General features: G+C 58.3%; 1 protein-coding gene across 2 annotated transcripts; it reads left to right on the forward strand.

The window, feature by feature from the left end:
- The first annotated feature begins 3,845 nt into the window (after window positions 1–3,845).
- Window positions 3,846–13,003, forward strand: PRR7 (proline rich 7, synaptic). Of its 2 annotated transcripts, XM_057541842.1 has the most exons (4): window positions 3,846–4,014; window positions 8,376–8,547; window positions 11,648–12,304; window positions 12,528–13,003. In XM_057541842.1, the coding sequence occupies exons 3-4, from the start codon at window positions 11,893–11,895 to the stop codon at window positions 12,923–12,925; spliced, it is 810 nt and encodes a 269-aa protein (XP_057397825.1). In that variant the 5' UTR covers window positions 3,846–4,014; window positions 8,376–8,547; window positions 11,648–11,892; the 3' UTR covers window positions 12,926–13,003. The 2 variants fall into 2 exon arrangements, with proteins under 2 accessions (XP_057397825.1, XP_057397826.1); XM_057541843.1 differs by lacking the exon at window positions 8,376–8,547.
- The last annotated feature ends 40 nt before the right edge of the window (window positions 13,004–13,043 follow it).

A 13,043-nucleotide genomic window follows, 5' to 3' on the forward strand; every position in this document is an offset into this window, starting at 1 on the left:
TGCTGGAAGTGGAAAGGGATTGGAAGTGAGGATAGTGGGGGCTGCCCTTCCAGCAAGGCCCAAGGGCCCCCAGGGCCGATCTTGGGGTAGCCTCTCCAGGCAGCCAGGCTTTGGTGGCCTTTGGGCCCAGCAGCTTCCTCAACAGGTTGAGGCCTGAGAGAAGAAGCCTTGGGTCCCCACTAGGTATGGGTCTGGCTCTGGAACCACTAGGGTGTGGGCCTGTGCTGGAGAGATGGGCTCAGCTGGCAGTATCCCCTCCGAGGCCAAGGTGGCCTGGCCGCCGTTTGTGGGTTTGGAGCGGCCTGGGGAGTAAGGTGGGAGCTGCTGTTAGGAACACCTGCCCAGTCTGTCTTACCTGGACACCTGCCCAGTCTGTCTTAACCTGGACACCTGCTGTGTGATTTGCCCAGGGCCAGTACACATGTGTTAGAGCCATTCCTCTGCTTTGCCTTTGAAGCAGGAAATGTGGCTGGGCAGAGACAGACACTGGTGATGCTGGAAGTTAGGCTGTGGCAGAGGTGGGTGGAGACCAGCCATGTGGCCATCAGGGAGGATTCTCCGAAGGTAGCAGTTGAGCCAGGTCTTGAAGGAGACATTCACCTGGGGGACAGAGGAAGTTGGGGAGCATTCCACCTGTGCAGGGACTTGGGAGTGGCAGCCTGTTGACCACAAGTCTGTCCCAGACTTCACAAATCTGTTCCTGGTCTGTAGCATCCCAGTGGCCCCAGCCCCCCAGGGATGCTCTGTAACCACCATAAGTGTTTGTTCCTTGCCTCTGGGCTGGGTACCCAGTGCCACAGAGGCCACATGAGCTTTGCAGTTGGATAGCTCTGGGTTCAAGTGCCAGCCTGGCCACTTGCCAAGCTGCCTTTGCATAGGCCCTTCCCTTGTCTGGAACCCTGGGTGTGATACCCATCGCCTCACCGGGCATCTATGAGAATCCAATTAAGTAGCCAGTCACCCCCTTGAGCCCCTGGGTCACTGGCAGGACTCTTGCCTGTTGGGGGTATGTGGGTGCTGGGGGTCAGGCTGATGGCTATCTTAAGGACAAGTCAAGGTTCCAAGTACCAACTTCGAAGGGGCCTCTGGTGGCGGCCTAGCTCTTGGTATGTGGAGAGCGCACCGCTGCTTCTATTGACTTGAGGGAAACGGGGTAGGGAGAGGGCCTTGCCTAGGTCTTCCAGCTGGTGAGCGGCCATTGCAGGGTGGAGAGGAAGCCAGCTGAAGATGAAGACCCTGGAGGTGAGAGGTTGGGGCCTGAGGTGCTCCGGGCTCTGTTGTGGGCGGTGGGGAGAGATAGGTATTAGTGTGCAGAGGCCACAGCCCAGCTCTGGGCAGGTGTGCGAGGGTAAATGAGTGCCAGGTAGCCGGGTGGGTCCAGACCTCCCACCAGACTCCCCTTAGGCTAGGTAGGAACTTCTTGGCTAGGGTTCAACCCACCTTAAAGTTCTTACCACAGAGGATGCTTGGCAGAGAACACTCCCAGAATTCACTTCTTAACAAGCCTTGCCCAAGTTCACCTCCTCCCCATCCAGCCCTATGGTAAGAGCTGGGGGACCCAGATGGAGATGAGGCCCCTGCCAACTTCAAGCTCTGTCTGGTAGGCAAGCAGATGTGGGGACAGTGGGACCCAGTGTGATCAGCACTGTAGCAGAGATGATGCTGGGACTGGGGGCCAACACCAAACAGGGGAGGCCCCTTGCCACAAAGGTGTCAAGTTGGTACCTTCCAGGATACAGAATCAGATGTTCCCAGGGGAGGAGACGGATGGTCTAGAGCCTCTAGTGGTTTAGGATGGCTGAACCTGGGGTAGTGGCTGGAGCGGAGGTCAGTGAGACTCTGCCATCCTGGGCTTTGAAAGCTGTGTTAGGATGCGGGGTCTCATCTGGAAGGTGGGGCAGTCCTGAAGGGTTTTTTAGGTGGTTGTGTCAGGCTGTCTGCCTAGCATGTACAAAAGCACCCCATGTTTCCTTTGGGTAGACTCCCCTCAGTCCTTTTGGTTTATATGAGACTGGGCTTGCACCCCCTGCATACACATATACCTAGAGCATGTGACCCAGGTTGGGCTGTTAGGAATCTTTGGTTGCAAGTGACAGAGCTGTCCTATAGCTAACTTAGAAAGTGTTAAAGGGATATGGAGGGGCTTCCCTGGTTGCGCAGTGGTTGAGAATCCGCCTGCCAATACAGGAGACACAGATTCGAGCCCTGGTCTGGGAAGATCCCACATGCCGCGGAGCAACTGAGCCTGTGCTCTAGAGCCTGCAAGCTACAACTACTGAGCCCGCGTGCCACAATTACTGAAGCCCGTGAGCCTAGAGCCCATGCTCTGCAGCAAGAGAAGCCACCGCAATGAGAAGCTCATGCACCACAATGAAGAGTAGCCCCCACTCACCGCAACTAGAGAAAAGCCCGCGCGCAGCAACGAAGACCCAATGCAGCCAAAAATTAATTAATTAATTAACTTTTTAAAAAAAAGGATATGGAGGAGCTGAGATAGGAAGAACCAGAACTGAGGCAGCTCATCAAGGCACAACCTCCAGAAGCAAAAATGCTACAGCCATGTTTATGTCTCTGCACCACTGAGCTCCAGATCCAAGGAATCCAAATGACCAGGCTGGGAACCTGCCCACTGTACATTGGGGGCAACTAATGGGGTGAAATGAGTCCCCCAGTGAAATCAGGGTGCTCAAAGAAAAGGTAACGGATACTGGGTGTCTGAACACATATCCCTTCCCCCATACCTGGATTGGATCACCTATGGGCACTTGGCCAAAATGAATCCAAAAAGAGCCTAGGGGGTTGCTAGAACTCTTGGGGAAGAATTGGGGTTCTCAGTTCCTCTGGGGATGGGTGGCTTGTGCCTAGAGCTGTGGGGTCATCCTCACCACCATTTGGGGGCAAATTTGCCTGAAAATAATGCAAACAGAAGAGAACTGAGTGGAGAGAACAGATAAATGCCTCATTCCATTGCTGGAACACAATTGTGATCACAGCTAAAATCTACCCCTGGACTTCCCAGTTACATGAGCCAAATGCCTTTGAGCTCAAGCCTATTTGTTTTGAGGTTCTGTCACTTGGAACCCAAAATGTCCCAGCCAACATGATGGTGGAGGATGTTTTTGGAAGACCACCCTAAGCATGGTGGAGAATTTGGACTGGAAACAAAGAACCCAATTAAGAGGCTGATGGACAGTCAGGTTCAGACTCAGCCTAGGTAGCGGGGCCCTCACTAGAGCTCACCTCTGTTCCCTGGGGATGAGCAGGGTCCACGAAAGCCAGGGCTATGGATCCAGCACTAGGTTTTCCCTGTGCTACTTCTTACTGGACATGTGGTAGTGTGTGCTGGGAACACAGTGGGAAGGGCCGTGAGTTGGGAGTGGGCTATGTATTTGTGAGTTGGAGCCACATTGGGGTGCCTGCCTGCTCCAGCCCCTGCCTACTGCGTGTGTGCGGTGCCTGTCAGGATGTGGCCAGGGCCTGGACATGTGTGCATTCTCCGGGTTGAGGTAGGTAGGTAGGTAGGTGTGTGTGTGTGTGTTCGTTCTCCATCTCAGCTCCTTGGCTGAGCATCCTGTGTGCTCGGCCGACGACGGTGTGCACCGGGTCTGCTAGCGTCTGCCGGGTCCGGACAGCCTGTTGCCAGGAGCTGTGCGGCGTGGCGTGGGCATTCCCTGTGCAGGGTGAACCCGGCGCCCTGCCTGCCGAGTCTCGGTGCGGCAGGTGGCTGCCGGGTCCTCAGCCTTTCGCTCCCGGGACAGCATCCTCGGCGGCGAGTGACTGGGGGTGGGGGCCCTCTGCCGGCGGCCGCGCGCGCGCACGCCGGCCTCGGTACGCGCCGTGTACGCGCCCGTGCGCGCGCCCCGCGGCTCCAGCCCAGCTCTCGGAGCCGCCTTCGCTGCCACAGTCCGCTCCCTGGGGCCGCCGCCGCCTCCCCTGGGTCGCGGGCTCTGTCCGCGGGGCCCGTGCCGCTCGCCCCGAGCCAGGAGGACGAGCTCGAGGAGGATGCCTGGGCCCGTGAGTACCGCGGCGGCGGGCCGGTCGGGTCCGGAGCGCGGGCGGAAGATGGTCCCGGGGCTGAGCCCCTCCCCGCGGGCGGCTCCGCGCCCTGGCCCCGGGTCGCCGCCCCGGACCCCCGCCCCGGCCAGCCCCTCCCCCCAGCCCACACCGGAGGAAGGGAGGGAGGGAGGGAGAGAGAGGGAAGGCGCCAGTGAGCCAAGAAGCGGGAGCAGGGCGCAAGCCGCCGCCGGTTCGCTTGGAAACGGTTGCCACAGCAACCGGGTTGCGCTCCCCGGCAACGCGGCTGCAGGGCGGCGACCCCCCATCCCCGCCCCCACGAGGGGCCGACGCCCCGGGGGACTCTCCCTCTCGCGGTGGGGGGAACTCCGACCCTCTGGCCCGTCTGGGTGTGCCTGCCTCCACAGCCGTCGAGGGTGGGGGTGGGGGGCGAGCGGCCCCGTGGGCAGGAGCTGGCTCCCACGTGGCTGCAGTCGTCGCAGCAGGGCTCCTGGGGTGGCAGCAAACGTGGGGGCGGGCCAGCCCCTGGGCCAGCCACAGGAGGAGGAGGCATGGGTCCGGGGTCTGTGCCCGTCACCCCAAACCCAAACCCCCCCACCACCACCCCCCGCCAGCAAAATGGCCTGACCCGAGTTGGGTGCCCCAAAGGCGATGGTCCCTACCAGGGGAGAGGAAAGACTCTCGCATCCCTCCTCCTCACGGCCAGAGCATGTGCCAGACCGTGGCTTGGGCCCGCAGTGGGTCTCTGCTCCTCTTCTCAAGCCATCATTCTCCGGGAAGGGGTGGAAGGAGCGTGGGCAGTAGCAGAGGAAAGGACACTGCTGACCCAGGGAAGCTGAAGCCCAGGCCAAATAGGAGCACCCGGCCCCCTGTCTGGATCACAAGTGTCCCTTTCTTGTCTGAGCACAAAGCCCAGACTGTGCTGGGTGGTATGCAGGTTGGCCGGCAGGCAGGCCAGCGCCACATGGAGATGTCCTGTCTTCCAGGGGAGCTCCTCTGAGAGGAGAATGACCGCTGAGTCAGAGGAAATGACCTCTGGCTCCCCTCCCAACCTCCCCTCAGTGGATAGCGTGCTGGGGGAGAGAAATGGCCCTCCTGCCAGCTCTCCCGGGCCTGACTCAGCAGATGCCAGCCCCAACCGCAGGCCTTGGACCCAACATCCCAGTGACCACAACCACCCTTGGGTTTCCTTTCCCATCCAGAGAGGTCTCCTGGGTACCAGAGGTGACCATTACCTGGTCATTTGAGGCCTTGACATAGATGCCCTTAGATGGGTGGTATCCTAAATCAGGCCTGAGTCTCCCACAGGCAGGAGTGCCTTTGGAATTACTCACAGGCTCCTTTCATTCTGTTCCTGCTCTGTGTGAGACCTGTGTTGAGCACTCTGCATCCATGATCTCCTAGTCCTTACAACATTGTGCAAGGTAAGTTTATTATCCCCATTTTAGAGATGATGACTCCAAGGCTCAGGGAGGTAAAGTGACTTGCCCAAGGTTGCACAACTAATAAGTGGTGGAGCTAGGTTTCCAGTGCAGGTTTCTCTGCTGGCATGGCCCCTCTCTGCTATGGTATTGCTACATACTATCTCTTGTGAGCCAGGCAGAAAAGAACTGTAGACCCTTCTAGAGGAGCATTCTTAATCTTCTTCTGCATTCCTCCGGTGAGGAAATTCCCTATGTCTTTTAGGCCTTGGTACACCTTTCCTTCTTCCAGCAAAATCAGCCAGATTCTTGCCCCCAGATGCTCTATAGGACCGTGCTATGGCTGGGTTGCCTCCTTTCCTCCCTCCTTCCATTTTCTCTCTCTGAGGGAAGCTGAGCAGTGAGGGCTACCTCAGTCCCCTGGGAACCCCCAAGGCCCTATTCCTTGGTTTGTGGGCTCTGTGGCCTGGTCAGCTTGCAGCCCTGGCTGTAGCAGAAGGAATTTAGCAATGATGGGCCCATGCACTGCTGGCCCCTATGGGTGCTCAGTCTAGCTCAGGGGTTAGAAACCCAAATGCCTCCAAGGCCCAGGTGGATTAGGGCACTAATCAGCTGCAGTCTATGTCACCATCTGAGAATGTGGACTTGGTATGACGAGGTTGTCCAGTTTTCAAGTTGACCCAGAAATTTATGTAAAATCTCCTGGTTTTTAAATGTTGGCAACTAATCATATTTTTAAAAAATGATTATGGGCCAACAAAACATGTCCATGAACTGTGTCCAGCCTGACAGTCACAAGGCTGAGATCTCTAGTCCATGGGAAAGTGATGGCAGTTTTTGCTAGACCATCTCCAGGCTTGTGTAGATGTAGTGCCATGGGCCAGTTTCCACATTTGAGCCTCTTGAGGCTGCAAGGTGCTGGCGTTTGGTTTGTCAAGCGCAGCTGTATATGCTGGTGTATTTTCACATCCCCCATCAGTTCTGCTCCTACCTTGGCACTGCCAGGCAGGCCTCATCGTCTCTATCATACAGGTGAAGAAACTTCAGCTCAGGCATGGGAATAGCCGGGATGGGATTACACAGTCCGGGCAGGGCATAAGCAGGATTTGAACCCAGGGATCCCTGCTCAGTGCTCTGCGTGTTCACCAGGCTGCCCCTCAAAAGAGGGTACAATCACCTCCGCTCCACCCCCACACCCCCGAGGTGTGGCCAACTCCCTTGGAGGGGCAGATCTGAGTACAATAGACACCAACCCACTAGGGCCCCAATCTCTGTTGTCCTGTTTGCAGTTTTGCAAGCCCTGGGTTCCTGGCATTGTGCCGAGGTTGGATCACAGAGATGCTGCCTGCTGGTGAGGGTGTCAAGCCAGTACCTTGGCCTCGCTGGAAATGAGGTTATGGCCAGCTCCACACCTGGCCGACTGTGGCAGCTGGGACAGTTGCCATCACCTCTCTCTGGCTTCAGTTCATTTGTCTTGGTGTGGGAGGAGTGTAAAAATGTCACCAGTGCCTCCCTAAAATGGCCTTCCTGCCAGGACAGTGGGCTTTACAGTCCCCTGGATTTCATAAGCCCGCAGGCGATGTGGGCCTGAACTGGCCCCAGCTCCCTGCCTGTAGAGTGGGGATGGCAGCAGCTCCCTCCTCGCTGAGGTAATGAATCTAGAGAGGTTAGCAGGGGGCTTGGCACGTGCAGGGCACGCAGGACAGGTGACTGGTCACCTTTCCTACCCCACCCTCATTCCACACACCATACTCTCCTCCTTCTCTCCTCTGTCCCCTGGCCTGAATGCCTGTTCCTTCACTTGACCAGCAACTCTGGTGTCACATCCAGGGCTTCCCCTTGTGACCCAGAGCCCCTGTTGCCTGGGATTCCTTCTTTCCACTCCAGAGCCCCTGGTACACATCTCCACGTAGACTTTTCCTTTTATTCACATAGACGTATGCATCCTCAGCTTGCTTATAAACCTCCCTGTGAAGGCTGAGAGCTACTTTCTCAGTGACATTTTGGTGAATGGCCAACATTTCCCAGGAATGAACTAGATGCAGACCTAGCTCTTGAGGTATTCCTTGTCAGACAGCTAAAAGACCAAACAGGTAACTGGACACCTCCAGTTACTCCTTCAACAAGTGGTTTTTGAGCTACCGTATCCCAGATGATCAAGGCAGATGCAGCCCTCGTGTTGGACACAGGCCACTACAGAACACTGTGATTGATATCGTTGGTCTTCTCATCCAGCCCTGCAGGGTGAGGTAGCTGGAGGCTGACATGTCCAGGGAGGTAACAGGTGAGGCCAACAGGTGAGGCTGAGGAGCACGCGCTGGGGCGAGAGCAGCGAGGCTGTGTAGCAGCTGGGTTCAGGGGCGGGCCAGGGGGAAATGGACAGTGTGGAGAGTGGCAGGCCAAGCAGAAGCACAGCGTGGAAGTAGAGAGAGTGGTGGCAAGCACGGTAATGGGGGCCCAGGTGAGAGATGACAGTGACCTGACCCAGCCAGCTGCAGTGGGGGGACAAAAGGAAGTGGACAGATGAAGACACACTACACTGAGGGTTAAAAACAACAGGATTTGGCAGATGGTGTAAACGGTGGGCCCTTTGCTGAGATAAAAGACCCAGCAGCAGATCTTTGGGGTCTAAGGTTAGGGTGCTGGGGTTCTCCATACAGAGGAGTAATGTGGGAGGTGCCCACAGCAGTGCACCAGGCCCTAGAGTAAGAGATCTGTGTGACCTTGGGGGTCATTTAATCTCTCTGAGCCAAGTGTTCTCATCTGTCAAATGGGCAGAATGCTCACCTAGTTTATAGGGTGACTGAGAGAACTCTCTGTGGCATCCAGCCCGGGGGCACACACCTCTGCACCCCCAGCTCCGAAACTGTGGACAGCAGTGCTCATGTTTGTTGGGCATCTCCAAGCCCTTTGTATGGATTAGCTCACTCTTCTCCACAGCCACTGATGAGGAAACTGAGACAACATGTCACCCCTCAGCTCTCACTCCCATCCCCTGCTGTGCTCCCAGTGAGTGTGTGGCCTAAGAAAACCCTACAAAGTGATATCCTCACAAACTCCACAAATAAACCAAGATGGAATCCTGAAAAATGTCCAAATAACCCGCAAAAAGGTAAGAAAAGAGAATAAGGAAACAAACAGAAAACAAATCATAAAACGGCAGACTTAAGGATGAGTCTGGCCAAAGGCTCCGCTCCCAGCACACAGTTGGAGTTGGTATTTACTAGGGACCAGGCATGTGTCTGAAGGGGATGGGGAAGGTGAGTGGCTGTGAGCAAGAGGCAGGGTCTGAGTTTGAAGGGCGCCCCAGACCCGGACAGGAGCATGCACAGGTGTGAAGGGATAAAGGAACAGCCCTTTGGAAAGGCTTTGAGAAGCTTAGCTTGGTCAGGAAGAGCACTTGGAAAAGCCTGAATTAATTCCTTGACATTTATATATTGGGCAACTACTGTGGATTAGATGAGATGTTACTGAGCAACTCCTGTGGACCAGACACAGGGCAGGAGGGAGGTTCAGGCAGGATTCCTGCCCTCTGGGCCTGTTGGAGCACCAGGGTGAAGCAGCAGCCCAGGAGGCATTGTCCCACCCCACCCCCCCACCGCCAAACTGGGCATTGGAGCCAGTGTGGGGTCAGAGGGCCAGCTCAGCTGTGAGACCTTAGGCCGACTTCCTCTCTCAGACCCACAGTGGCCAAGTCTGCAAAATTCAGCAATAGTTCCTGCCTCTCAGCTGGAGTTTAGCTAAATTAGAAATAAAAATATCCACCAAGGCCTGTCTACTGTGTATCAGGCCTTGTTCTAGGCGCCTTCCACACAGAATCTTATGTGATCTTCAACACCGCCTTCTCACTGGGGGTCATGCCCATTTGATAGATGAGACAGGCTGAGAGGCGACAGTGGCACCCCGTGGGTCTTGGGTGTGGCCTGTCCCAGTCCTCCTAATGCCCAGTGAGCTGAGCTGGACCCCTCAGGGCACAGTCCCTGTCCTTTGTTCCTTGTTAACCCTAGAGCTGCCATTCCATCTCTCCTTCACCCTGTAGCCTTTCCCACTCTTGAGCTGAGGGCTGGTTGCCAGAAGCATCAAGTTTTGGTGGGAAGGAGTAGGAAGGCGCGTTCTGGCTACAGGCTGGCCAGCCTAGCCAGTGTCCCCACGACTGCCAAACCTCCTGTACTGAGTGCTCACGTGCATTTATTTACATCTCACTCATCACTTAGGGGAAAGTGTTTCAACACAGACTTTGGATTCACACTCAGGCTAAATCCTAGCTCTTCCCCTTATTAGCTGTGTGACCCAGGGCAAGTCACTTCCTTCTCTAAGCCTGTCTCATCCATCAAATGGACACGACCCCCAGTGAGAAGGTGGTGTTGAAGATTGCATTAGATTACTCTGCATGAAAGGGGCCTAGAATGCGGCTTCACACAGTAGACAATCCTTGGCAGGTATTTTTATTTCTAATTCAGCTAAACTCCATCACCTCCAGCCCCAGAAGTGCTTTCCTGACCCAGAGCTGTTCCTACTTTGCAGGCCAAGGAGCCCCCTAGTTAGGGCCAGCTTCCTCAGAGCACTCCTGAAAATTCCTGTGGGCTCAGGAAAAGGAGAATAACAGATTTAATTAACTCCCAGTGACTGGCAGCCTCGTGTTTTTATCTGGGCTGCGTCGCCATGGCAGCCTCATGGTGGGGTTGTCGAGGGGGCGGGTGGAGCTATTGTTCCTGCCATTGTCTGTTCTGGAACACAGGCCCAGGAGAAAGGGACTGGCACGGGCACCAATGGCACATGGCACAAAGCAGTCACGGAGTCAGAAAGGAGCCATCTGGGGGAGAAGTGTGGGGTGGCCCGTGTGGCCTGGCTTCCCCCCAGCTTGCTCTCAGACCAGTCTAAGTCAACTTAACGTGGGGTCCCCAGCTTGGGGCTCAGGCCCACTGTGGCCCCCAGAGCTGAATGCATGTGTGCCTTGGTTGGGCATGCTGAGGATGGGGGGTCCATGGGGCTCCTGGAAGAGACCCACAAAGTAGCTCAAGCAGCAGCACTCTCCCACCCCAGGCTAGGGTTTTGTGGCCAGGCTTGGGTTCAAATTATGGAACTGTCAACTGCCATCCACACAGCTAATTGTGTAAAATCTGTAAAACAGGAATAATTTGTTACCCCAAAGGGTTGTATGTGAAAGACCCTGGGTATAAGGCAGTCAGGAAGGGGTCATTCCTGTTCTGAGGGGGTAGTGAACAGTCGCCTGTCCCTCCTCAGTCAGGGCTCCCTCCTACATACCTCTTAGGATGCAAGGTTCCCCTCTCAACCCTGGCTGTGGAGAGGAGATGGAACTAGAGGTGCCCATCTGGAGTGATGTGGAACCAGGTGGTACCGATTACTTGAGCTAGTTTTCCTACCCTCTGCAGAGAGGGAAAGGAATTGGGGGAAGAGACATGGCGGCCTGGAGCTAGAAGGGCAGGGCCAAGTGGGGCTGCGCATGGGTAGGAGGCTGAGGACGCGGAGACGGAGCTGGGATTCAGCGAGCGGAGGCGCCTAGAGTAAAGGAAAAGAGGGAACGGCCCACGCTCGGCGGCGCGTTGGGCTCAGACAAAGACAGGCTGGTAGCACGCAGTAGCCGCGGGAACCACCCGCCCGATCCCCCCCTACAAGAGCTGAGACAACCAGGAAGCCGCGGTGCGGTCCGGAATGTTCCACGCTTTGTACATCCAGGGTTGGGAGCGGATACAAGGCCTAGGGCGCCAGGGGCTGCCAGGTGTGTATGCATAGGGCTGAACCTGGGCACCGGCGGGCTGCTTGTGGGGCCTAGGATGTGGACCACTTTTCTCCGCCGCAAAACAACCGCGCCATGGCTCCCCTTCAGTGCCCTGGGAGTCTGCCTATGGGCCTCTCAAGCCCTTTCAGAGCTGGGGTACCCTGCACCCCGGGGATGCGGATGGTAAATCTCCCGTTCTCACTGAGGCCGAACCTGGCCTTCACGCGCCCCCTGCTGGCCTGCCTGGAGTCACCTCGGCTGGGAGGCGGCGGCGGCCGGGTCTCAGATACGGGAAAGCCCTACGGGGGAAACCTCGGAGCGTGACGTCATCCCGGTGACGTCACCGGGGCCCCGCGGAGTGCGGAGGTTCCGCAGAGGAGGCTTCCCCGGGATTGCGCAGGGCACCGGCGCGGGCAGGGAAGTCGTCCGGCGCTACAGCGCGCCTTCACTGCGCCCTGTGTCTGCCCCACAGGTCCCGCGCGGCCCCGGGTGAGGCCCGCCAGCGTGCCTGCCGGCGCCATGGGAAGGAGCGGGCGCCGCTGCTGCTGCTGCCTCCTGCCTGCGCGCGCACGACTTGAACCCAGCTGCGGGCAGCCCCCGGCCGCGGGTCCCCGAGTGACGCTGGCGGCATCTGGGAGCTTGGCGCGGGCCCGGGGCCACGTCGAGGAGCCCATTGTCCAGTGAAACAGCCGAGGACCCGCCGCCCGCGCCGCCGCCATGGTTATGTCCCAGGGCACCTACACGTTCCTCACGTGCTTTGCCGGTTTCTGGCTCATCTGGGGTCTCATCGTCCTACTCTGCTGCTTCTGCAGCTTCCTGCGCCGCCGCCTCAAACGGCGCCAGGAGGAGCGGCTGCGTGAGCAGAATCTGCGCGCCCTTGAGCTGGAGCCCCTTGAGCTCGAGGGCAGCCTGGCCGGGAGCCCCCCCGGCCTGGCGCCCCCGCCACCACCTCACCGCGGCCGTCTCGAGGCGCCGGCGCACGCCCACCAGCACGTGCACGTGCACCCGCTGCTGCACCACGGGCCCGCGCAGCCGCACGCGCACCCGCACGCACACCACCACGCGCTTCCGCACCCACCGCCGCCGCACCTATCAGTACCGCCGCGGCCGTGGAGCTACCCGCGCCAAGGTAAGTACCGACCTCCGCCAGAGGGTAGCCTGGGCCACTAGGGTGGGCGAGGCCTTGGCAGGGGGCGGGCTCGCTGCTGACCCGCGGGGCTTCCACAGGAGAGCCTCCTTGAGAACCTAGGAGGAGGGAGCGGGTTGGGTCTGGGGTTGGCGGCTGGCCAAGGCTTCTGCGGGTGGCTGAGGACGGAGAGCCTCACGGCCTCGGACCGCTTCCCACTCCGCAGCGGAATCGGACACGTCCAAGCCACCGTGCTACGAAGAGGCGGTGCTGATGGCCGAGCCGCCGCCGCCCTACAGCGAGGTGCTCACGGACACACGCGGCCTCTATCGCAAGATTGTCACGCCCTTTCTGAGCCGCCGCGACAGCGCGGAGAAACAGGAGCAGCCGCCGCCCAGCTACAAGCCGCTCTTCCTGGACCGGGGCTACACGTCGGCGCTGCACCTGCCCAGTGCCCCGCGGCCCGCGCCGCCCTGCCCTGCGCTCTGCCTGCAGGCGGACCGCAGCCGTCGGGTCTTCCCCAGCTGGACCGACTCGGAGCTCAGCAGCCGAGAGCCACTGGAGCACGGAGCCTGGCGACTGCCGGTCTCCATCCCCTTGTTCGGGAGGACTACAGCCGTATAGAGGGCGCCCGGCGTCCCGGGCCCCACCCGCGGACTCCTGGCCTGATTGCGGGGCTTTTTAAACGCTTCCCTTGGATTGCGGAGGTGGGTGGGAGGGGGGTGGGGCGGGAGGGAGGGAT

This window comes from Balaenoptera acutorostrata, chromosome 2, assembly GCF_949987535.1.
Source record: "Balaenoptera acutorostrata chromosome 2, mBalAcu1.1, whole genome shotgun sequence".
In the NCBI taxonomy this organism is placed as follows: Eukaryota; Metazoa; Chordata; class Mammalia; order Artiodactyla; family Balaenopteridae; genus Balaenoptera; species Balaenoptera acutorostrata.